The sequence below is a fragment of the Mus caroli genome, chromosome 16, assembly GCF_900094665.2.
Source record: "Mus caroli chromosome 16, CAROLI_EIJ_v1.1, whole genome shotgun sequence".
In the NCBI taxonomy this organism is placed as follows: Eukaryota; Metazoa; Chordata; class Mammalia; order Rodentia; family Muridae; genus Mus; species Mus caroli.
The window spans coordinates 79443105-79453812 of record NC_034585.1 but is presented as its reverse complement, the minus strand read 5'-3'; the positions used below and the strand labels follow the sequence as shown (position 1 = coordinate 79453812).

Genomic DNA, 10708 nt, shown 5'->3' with positions numbered 1-10708 from the left:
AAAAAAAAAAAAAAAAAAAAAAAAAAAAATTTTTTTAAAAAGTTGGCCATGTTGTTTAGTTGCAGAGCGGTTGTCTATCATGTACAATGTCCTAGGTTCATTCCTCGGTACCAGAACACACACACCCGCCCAGTAAAGAAAAACAATATAAACTGGTCATGGCCAGAGCTTATAATTTGCTAATGCTGATTCCAAACAGAAGTTCAAAAACAGGTTTTCTGCCATATGAAGAAGGAAGTAATAATCTAAGCTAATGAACAGCTCCTAATACCTGTGTCGACTCTTTCAGTATTTTAAGAAATAGATTTACTGATTCCTCATTTAAAAATCATCAGGTATTTTTCCTAAGTAGGTAAAAATGACAAGAATTTTGCATGATTTCATTTACACTTTCACTATTGACCAGCAGGGGGACACCGCTAGAGTCTATTGATTGAATAGGAAAGGCTAGGACAGTCTGGGCTCTCATTCACAACACAGTTCACCCTTTTTCTTTCTTGATACAGAGTCTTAATTTGCAGACCACATGGGCCTTGAACTTAAGACGCTATTGCCTCCACCTCTGTGCGTGCTGTAATCCCCACATGTGAGCTCCATACCCAATAGCTATGCAGAAAGAATTACCTTGAATCAATTTTCATGGAAATATTTTTGATGTATAAATGCTAATGTATAATGTAGAAATGATGTATAATTACTTATAAATGATATTGGAAGCGCCTTTGGATTTCATTTCAATGTGAATCATTTTCAACCTAAATTCTAAAACTGATACCCATTATTAAAAGATGGCTCTAGCCGGGTGATGGTGGCACACGCCTTTAATCCCAGCACTTGGGAGGCAGAGGCAGGTGGATTTCTGAGTTCAAGGCCAGCCTGATCTACAAACTGAGTTCCAGGACAGCCAGCAGGGATACACCCTGTCTCGAAAAACATCTTCATGCTATAGTTTAGTATTTCATTTAAAAATTCAACTTCACGTCCTTTTGTTAGTGCAGGAGGCTTTTAAGGTTTCATAGATTTAAACACTGGGACTGAAGGCATATATTAAGATAATGAAATGTTTAAAAATCAAAAATTTACATCAGACCAATTGCGTAATCAAATGTAGTTTGAAGTTACAAAAGTTCTGACCAGGAAGCACTAAGAGCCGTGTCTGGAAGCAGCTCTAACTCCGCAGGGCCTGTGTATGCTCGTTGGTTTTGTTTTGTGATGTTTTTGAAACAGGATCTCACTATATAGCCCAAACTGACTATTCTCGTGACTGGGCTACCCTCCAGTACTGGGACCACAGGCAGATACCAACACACCCAACTAGGTTTCTACCTGTGGCTGGCAGTTTTCTTATCCTGGTATTAAATTAGATATTACACAGTTCTATACCAAAACATTTCACTGATGGTTTATTTTAATGAAAGGCATTAATTTCTAACATAAAATATAAGGATCTCATACCATAGGTTACTGCACTATAAACATTTGTCTACACTGAATATCTTCGTGCTGCTATGCTCTCAGGATGACTCTCACACAGTCCATAGAGTTCCAGAATTTCACAAAAAAGGGCGCGTTATTTGGTTGCCGAGGTGTATCACAGCGCATGTGCGCGTCATTGTGAACATTGTAGCACAGCAGCCATAAAAGTACTCTCTCCAGAGTTGGTAGAACTTCATAGGGGAAACAATACCTTGAAAAGAAGCCTCGCTGTTCAGAAGAACATAGAGACTATCATGTACCTGAGAAGGACGAATTTAACTTACTTGAAAAGTAGCCTTTCCTCTGAGCATAGCACGTGCTAAGGCCACATACAGAAATCACGAAGGCCACCACCACCACAGTTGCTATGATGCCGCTTATGTTGAGAACATCTGGAATGTGAAAGAAAGCATGTGTGCATTCTTGTTAAGGAGACGGACAGATGCTGTCGTTAAATCCAACAGTCATAAAAACTCTCCTTGGTAGCTATGCCAATGATAACTGTGTGCTTCTGAAGCCTACTTACCTAGTTAATTTCAATGCATGGCTCAAATGGATTGGAAATATTCAGAGAACCAAGCTTTTACAAAATCTTAAATGTGAGGACCGGCAAGATGGCACAGTGGGTAAAGGTGCTGGCCATCTAGCCTGGACACCTGAGTTCCAGCCCTGAAACCTGCCTTTCACAGCTAGGGATCAAGCCTTTGGTTTGATCCTTATTGTTGTGGGTGGGAGGGGGTATGCTCTGAAAATCATATATCCTAGAAAAGATTAACGCTCTCCCTCTCTTAATTCCAAAAGTCATTTTGTGAAATACAATATGTTGTAGTTACACTTTGGACAATCTAGCTCGATAACTATTCCGTGTGTCTTTCGGAAAACCCAGCCTGCAATTAGTATAAGCTCAGTGTGTCAGGGCCTTGACTCAGCCCTCATCCATGACTTACTGCCAGTGACCCAGATGGCTAACACTCACATAGTGCTCACAGCACACACGTGCTGCTGTGTTATTGTAGTGTGACTCCAGGAAGAAAGAGTCTCTGCTGCATGTATCAAGTCGGTGGGACCCCAGCAGTCCATACTATAGCACACTTAACAGTGATTTGCAAGACAGATTGCTTAGAAAAGCATTTTGATAAATTAAAAACATGTATATATATATATATATATATATAGGCTAAATTGTCTTGCCATGAGTAGAAGACAGACAGAAAGCAACAGTGTTGGGTTGTTTTTTGTTTTTGTTTTTTTGTTTTTTGTTTTTTTAATATTAAGCTCATTTTAAACATTTCTTCCAGCGTGTCTGTCCCCTTGCTCCCTTACCCATCAGCTCTTCCATACTCTGTCCACACACACGTCCTTCTCAAGTCCCCAGGCTTACCTACTTGCATTCGCTTCCCAGGGCATCTGCGGTGTCCAACAGAGTTCCGGGCTTCGCAGTAATATTCTCCACTGTCCATCTTGGAAATCATGTTGAATTGCTATGTATACGAGGAAAAATAAACGGACCCTTAGGCTGTAAATCTATGAGGAGGCTCCTAATATGGAAGTTTGTCAACAAGGGGATCTGTCCTTTTGTAATGACCCAGAAACTTATATTTCTCTTGTGAATTGAGGTATCTACCAGAACCTGCAAGGTCTGTAGTAGCCTGTTTAATTTGGCAGAGAAAGACAGGCATACCTGAGGAAGTCTGTTTCCCTCTTCTCCATTCCTCCTGGCACCTTCAACAGTATCCCACTATGTTGCCCAGGCTGGTCTCAAACCATTGATTCCCACTTTAATGTCTTCACGCAGCCAGCATCACAGGTATGTGGCCCCTCAGCATCTCTAATTTCTGGGAAGTGCCATTCATAAAAGAAGACCTCCGAAGTGAAAGGGCGAGTGTACTTTCTCAGACACAGTGAGGTCACTGCAGGAGCAAACCACAGCACTTTCTCCCCAGAGTTAGGACTATGGCCAGGAAGTAAGTAGCTCCCGGCCCACGAAACCACAACTGAGGTTTTTAGGATTGTAAATTACAGCAAGTCCAGAGTCCTTGAAAATTCTGAAAAGAAAAGTTCAACCCTCCTGGGCGGTGGTGGCACCCCCTTTAATCCCATCACCCTGGACACCAAGGCAGGCGCATCTCCATGAGTTTGAGAACAGCCAGGGCTACACGGAGCAATCCTGTCTCAAACAAAAAAATCAAAAACCCAACAACAAAAGTTCAACCCTCACTACTTCTCCCTGCCATATAATGAGAGGTAAGAATTTGGTGGGAAAGACTTTATCATTTGTACCAGCAGTTTTATACCCTTGGAGCGTTTCTGGTGGGAAAGAAGAACCGGGAGGGAGCTGACAGAAGGAGGAAGAGCTCCTCGCTCCAGTTTAAGCTGCCCTTGGGCATAAGGTGTCCTTACCACATACCCCAAGGGCTGACTCCCTGAGGAGAGAGCACCAGCACTTCAGACCTGCCTCAGGGCTTTTATCACCCACTCAGAAAAAAAATAAATCTGAAGAGTAAATATAGCAGCGTGCGAAGGCAGGTTTAGTGCCCAATTTCACAGTGTAAAATGGCTCGGACCTGCTGACTGCTCCTGAAGACTGGGAACGCTAGCACATGACCTGATTTTGAGGGCAGCGCCCGCCACTCCTTCTTTCACTTAGCTACAGAGGCAGCGTGCTTTCCTGAGGACCAGAGGATGTGACTTCTACTGATACTGCACCAGGAGAAAGAATAAATGGAGACGACCTACCTCTGTTTCCAAATTCCTAAGACTCGTTAGTATTACCTTACCTATAAGGGTTTTTTTTTTTTTTTTCATAACACTTGTGGTCGTGATTTTGCATTGTTGGAAACAAAAATATTTAAAACCCAACACAATATTATTGCAATTGGAAGCAAAAGGTTTCAAATTAAATGATCCTTCCTCTACTCTGAAAAAAAAAATCACAGATGGAAAAGTAAAAATAGTCATGAAGCTTGAACAGCTTGCTTAAGGAGCTATATCGGTTATCTCTAGGGAAGGGAACAATCGGATAATCTGGGCTAAGTTTACAGATGAGGTAACAGCAGAGAGGTAAGTCGCAGAGACTACAGTGAAGGATCTGGAGCCAGGAGAAAGTTTAATGGCTAGGACACCCTAGCGTGGTTTTCCTATGGTCACTGCTTCCACACAGTTAGCCCTGAGGGTCAGGTATCTCCGAGTTTTTGGTGCATTTCCTCTGTGGTTAAGATTGAGATTGAGATTGGTGACTTTCCAGGACATAGAGGGAGGTACTATAGAGTGCTGCCTGATCCATCATGAAAAAGGGTGGGCCTGCCCTGAGTTGCTGGTCACGCCCTGTCTGCTTGGCTCCCCGGTTTCCAACCCCATCTTCCCACTTCCCACAGTAAGTAGTCTGTTCCATCATATCTTAGCACATGTACCATCCTCTTGCCTGCTACCACCCCCCTCTCTCCACTTAGTAAGCAATGAGCTTGACCTCCTATTATGTATAATTTAAAGATCTATTAACCTTTTTTCTCATGGTGACCGACAGAAGTTTAATGCCTGAAATGACCTTACCAGAATTCCAGACTTGGTGTTCATTGTGTATGAGCTGTTGTTGTGTGTGCCGCCTTTTGGATTCCCTAGCAAACTTGTGCCATCTTTAAACCAGATGTACTCCGGAGCTGGGTTTCCTTCTTTATCCTGGCATCGTAGCTCCACCACACTTCCAGTCATAACAGAAGTGGGCACTTCACAGGCAGGAACAGCAGGAGCCACTGGACAATGGAAGCCAAATGGTACAGACTATTCATTAGCTGACCATGGGTTTCAATAGCCTGTATCGAGTGGACGACTGAGAAACAGATGGGGCCACTGTATGCGTTTTCTTTTTTTCTTGAGCCCTCAATATACCATATTTTCACCCTTCTGGCTCCCAGGTAGGTTATATACATTACTTTGGCCAAAGGAATATAGGTTAAAGTGATATGGCCATTTTTATATCTGACCTATGCTTCATTTGCTCCCCTTATTCTCATCTACTACCCAGTAGTTATCAGTACACTTGAACTTCAAAAGCCATGGATTGAGGGGGCCAGTCATGTCTTTTTTCTGAGTCTCTTCATTTCATAAAGTAGGATGTTGCGGTGTGAGTATGAATATCCTCCATGGGGTAGCTCATGTGTTTGAACACCTGGCCCGCAGTTGCTGCTGGTGTTTGGGGGGAGGTTCTAGGACACTTGTGAGGAAGTGTGTCACTGAAGACTCCCCTGAATGTTTATAGCCTAATCCTGCTTCTGGCCCCTCTCTGCTTTCTGGTCTGCCAAGATGTGAGCAAGTAGCCTCATGTTCCCACTTTCACCGAGGAGCTGGTCCCATCTCCACGGCTTCCCCACCATGCTGGACTTACATCTACTCAAAACATGAGCCTTCCTTAAGTCGCTCCTTATTATGTAGGTGGTCACAGAAATCAGGAAAGTGACTAATAACAAAAATTATCACCAGGAACTGGAACCATTGTAGTGGTCCCTGACCGCATGGCTCATACGCCTTAGGAACTGATTTGCAGGATTGTAATAGAGTTTGGAGCTGTAAAGTGCAATAATGCTATAAACGGAGCTTAATGGGTCATTCTGGTCTTCCTGTTTGGAAGTGTGGCGATGGAAGACTGCTTTTTTAAGACTTGGAGGGTGGGGGGGAGGTTGTCAAGGACTTGACTTATATCAGAAATTAGAGTAGAGTGCATTAATATGACAAATTGACAACGAATCTGGCTTCTTTCCGCCAGTGTCCTGAAAACTGGAGTGAGACTGAGCTTCAAAGTGGTGGACCAAGTTGTTTGGCAGAGGAAATGTCAAGACAGCCTAGCATGCAAGCTGTGCATGGTAGCCATGGTAACCCCAGCAATTCTTGTCAGATTTACAAGGGAAAGGTAGAAAGATGTGAAAGTGAAGGTTAGCAACAGAGGTGCACAGAGACATTTAAACTGTAGGCAGGGAGGCCAAAGGGGGTTCAGACAAAGCAGTTGTAATTGTTAAACACATTGGCACCCCGGAGGAAGAAAGGGTGCCTTGAGGGGAAACCCATTTATCAAGAAGAGCTCCAAACTGTAACAATTCAAATCCAAGTGGAAGGAGCGTTCCTGAAAACACAGTCTCATAGATATCAGTCTGTAAAACGGGCATCAAGGGAAGAGTTTTTCCTGAGTTCAGTAGCAAAGGCACACAAGGATCTGTGGTCCAAGAAAGTCAGGACACATCTGGAGCAGGATACAGTTCTTGGCAACAATGCCAGCATCCCAGAGAGCTGCTGCAATATCCGCGTAGCCTGTCCAGTTCTGTGCATGGAATGGCTGTGTGAGCAGTGGGTGAAGCCGTGAAGGCAAAGCCCGAGTTGTAGTGAAAACCTGGGATATTAAAATTGTAAAAGGCTCTCAATGAAAAACCATTCAGGCACCAACACAGAGCTATTGCCAAGGAGAAGCCACATGTGCCCCAGGATGGGGCTGTCCAAAGTCACTGATCCCAGAAGACACCAGCAAGAGCTCCGGGTAGTAGACATGCGGCTGAGGAGTTGGTACTTTTCCTTGTCTTGGCCTTGCTTCGGCCCAGCCTTTCCTTGCTAGGCCCCACTAGTCTCTTTTGGAATAGGAATGTTTATTCTGAAGACTGCATTGTTTTTTAATTTTATTTCATAAGGGTTGACAGTTAAGCGATTGCCTGAACAATTTAAGACTTCAGACTTTAGAACAGGGTTTGAACCATGAGACTAGTGACTTTTGAAGTTAGACTTACTGGATTTCCCTTATTAAATATCCGTGAGTGTTTGGAACTCAGGAGCAGAACAATAAGATCTGAATATGGAGTGACTCATGGACTCATGTGTCTGAACACTTGGTTTCCAGCTCTTGATGCTTTCGAAGAGGTTGTGGAAACTTTAAGAAGTGGGATCTTTTATCTTATCGTATTATATTATATAATACTTTTTAAGTAAAGGAAAAAAGTAGGGTCTCATTGGGGAATTTGGGTCTTAGAGACTTGAACTAAATAGAATGTAGTGGGTGTGGTGGTTTGAATAGGAGCGGTCTCCACAGACTCCTGTGCTTGAATGCTTGTCCCATAGAAAGTGGCATTATTAAGAGTTGTGGCCTTGTTGGAGTAGGTGAGGCCTTGTTGGAGGAAGTGTGTCACTGTGGGGGTGGGTTTTGAGGTCACCCAGTATGACACATAGTTTCCTTCTACTCCCTGTGGATTAAGATGTAGAACTCTTGGCTCCTTTTCCAGTACCATGTCTGCCTGGATGCTGCCATGCTTCCCACCATGATGATAAATGGACTGAACCTCTGAACCTATAAGCCAGCCCCAATTAAATGCTTTCCCTTACAAGGAGTTGGATGACCGTGATGTCTCTTCACAGCAAGAAAACCCTAAGTAAGACCGTAGATAACTATTAATAATCTCCTTGAAGGGCTGGGGAGATGGCTCAGTGGTTAAGAGCGCCGACTGCTCTTCCAAAGGTCCCGAGTTCAAGTCCCAGCAACCACATGGTGGCTCACAACCATCCGTAACAAAATCTGATGCATATCCGTAACAATATCTGAGGACATTCTCTAGTTAAAAATAAATAAATAAATTGGATGTCTTAAAAAAAAAAAAAAAAGCCCAAAAAACCTAAAAAAAAAAAAAAAATCTCCTTGAAAATTCAGGACTGAAGATGGTAGGCAGAATCCTGGCAGTCCTACAACATTCCCATCTTCAGTATACATACATGGTCTCTCAGTACTTAAAATTATTATTTATATATTTTATATAAAATTATATTTATAAAGTACTATGAAGAAATCTGGAAGATATAATTAAGATTTCAAATCCATTCTCAGTAATATAGAAATGTGGATATGACCACACAACATGGTGGCTTTAATGATTTATTTATGTATATTTAATGTGTATGAATGTTTTGCCTGTATGTATGTATATGCCCCAAATGCATGCAATGCTAATGGAAGTCAGAAGAAGAGGGTAGAAGATCTTCAGGACCTGGAGTGACAGAAGTTTTTGAACCACCATATAGATGCTGGGAAATGGACTTGGGACAAACTGGGTCATCTGCAGGAGTATCAAGTGCTCTTAACCACTGCTGGCCCATTTCTCCAGACCCTAGCATGGACTTTTAAAACTGGGGGTTCACACTGGCTAATTACTGAAGGAAGTGTCAAGTAATTCAAAGTACAAAAAGGATCCAGTATGCTTCTGTTAGACGGAAGATGAAAGGGAGAGGAGACAGGAAACTTATGTAATACCATCCAGGCTGCTGAAAAACAAACAAAGCCAAAATCTTTCCGCGGGGCTGGGGGACGAGGACGGGACAGCTGAGAGCCATTACATATGTGTGTGTGCTGTACCTAGTACTTCCAGCATGACTGTATCTTCCTGGAGGTTCTGGCCTTGTTCAGTCGGAGCACTGACTTCACAGCGATACTCTCCAGCATCATTTCTTGTAACATTTTTGATTCGTATATTGAAATCTATCATCTCAGCACGGTCTTTAAAGTCACCTTTGGGGGGGGGGGGAGACAAAAGACAATGACATTAGAAATAATCAAGCAACTTTCTATGTAGTATCCTCCTCAAGTCATTTTGTTTAAAACTAAAGCGTTTGTTTTCTTGGTTAAAAAAAACCTTAATTTTAAACTTTGAACTTACATGTTCATTTTATACATTTTGTAGGACATTTTAAAAATCTTTCCCTCGGTGTCTTTGTCTCTGTCTCTCTGTTTCTCTCTCTCTGAGAAAGGATCTCACTTTATAGCCCTGGCAAGCCTGGGGCTCTCTAAGTAGACCAGGTTGGTCTTGAACTCAGAGATTACTACCTCTGCCTCCTAAGTGCTGGGATTAAAAGTGTGCACCATCACACCTGGCACCGTGTTTGCTTTAAAAAAAAAATACTCCATCAATTGCCTGCCTTGCCATCAACAAATGAAGACCTTGATTCAACTGGCCAGAAAAGTATATATTATATATTTATATATAAATGTAATATAAAATATTAAATATAAATGTTATATATATATATTCAAATGATACCAGAGAAGAAAAGGTAAGTGGCAAAGATCTTAAAAAATAAACAAACAAACAAACAAACAAATGTTATCTTGATTTGACTTTGACACTAACAAGCACTGAATTAGAGTTAGCTCTTGTGGACTGGTGATGGCTTAGTGGGTAAGAGTGCTTGTTGCCAAGCCCAGTAAGCTGAGCTTCATCCCTGAGTTCCACATGGTGGAAGGAGAGCCAACTCCTGCTAGTTAGCCTACAGCACACATTTCCCCATCCCCCAAGATAAATGCATGTAATAAGAAATAAAATAAAATGGGGTTTTGTGTTATATGCAGGTGCCTGAATTGATAGCTGTAGAACACTAAAGTGAAAATCCCTTCACTGTTAGCCATTTGAAACATACAGTCCTGTCTCAATGGAATAGAATCAGATGACATGTTTTATTTATTTGATTTTTGATACAGAGTTTTACCATGAAGTGTTGAGTATCCTAGGACTCATTATGTAGACCAGCTTGGCCTTGAACTCATAGAGCTCTGGCTTCCTCTACCTGTGGAGTAACTGGCACTGTAGACGGGCATGTGGCCTTCAGTGGATATGATAATTTGAATGAGAAATGTCCCTCATCGGCTCATAGGCTCATGACTTTGAATACTTGGCCCTGTAACTTAGGAGGTTATCAAACAGATAGGAGGTGGAGCCTTGCTAGAGGAAATGCGTCACTGGACTTGAGCCCTGAAGGATTATAGCTTCACCCACTTCCTTTTGTACATCTCTACTTTCTGCGTACAGATAAAAATGTGATCAGCAAGCTTTCTGCTCTGGCTGCCCTGCCTTCACTGCTACGATGGCCTCTCCCCCTCTGGAACTGTGAGCCAAAATAAATGCTTTCTTCTTTAAGTTGCTTTTGCCATAGCATTTTGTCCCAGCGACAGGAAAGTTACCAATACACAAACTAATGCCATAGTTCATCCACCACTATCACATTTTAATTAATAAATTATATAATTAGCAGGAAGAGTAGAGAGTGAAAAACATGTGCAAAAAGTGACAAGTAGGGGCTGGTGAGATGGCTCAGTGGGTAAGAGCACCCGACTGCTCTTCCAGAGGTCCAGAGTTCAAATCCCAGCAACCACATGGTGGCTCACAACCATCCGTAACGAGATCTGGCGCCCTCTCTTCTGGAGTGTCTGAGGACAGCT

At 42.4% G+C, this 10708-nt stretch overlaps 1 protein-coding gene across 1 annotated transcript in view; it reads right to left on the bottom strand.

Moving 5' to 3' along the window:
* The window catches only part of Jam2 (junctional adhesion molecule 2), a 53106-nt gene that overhangs the window by 5295 nt on the left and 37103 nt on the right, over nt 1-10708 (bottom strand). The window contains exons 4-7 of the mRNA XM_021185286.1: nt 8852-9004; nt 5026-5225; nt 2858-2957; nt 1761-1868 (exon numbers count right to left, since the gene is read on the bottom strand). Coding sequence (XP_021040945.1) covers nt 1761-1868; nt 2858-2957; nt 5026-5225; nt 8852-9004 — 561 coding nt within the window. The remainder of the gene's footprint in view (nt 1-1760; nt 1869-2857; nt 2958-5025; nt 5226-8851; nt 9005-10708) is intronic.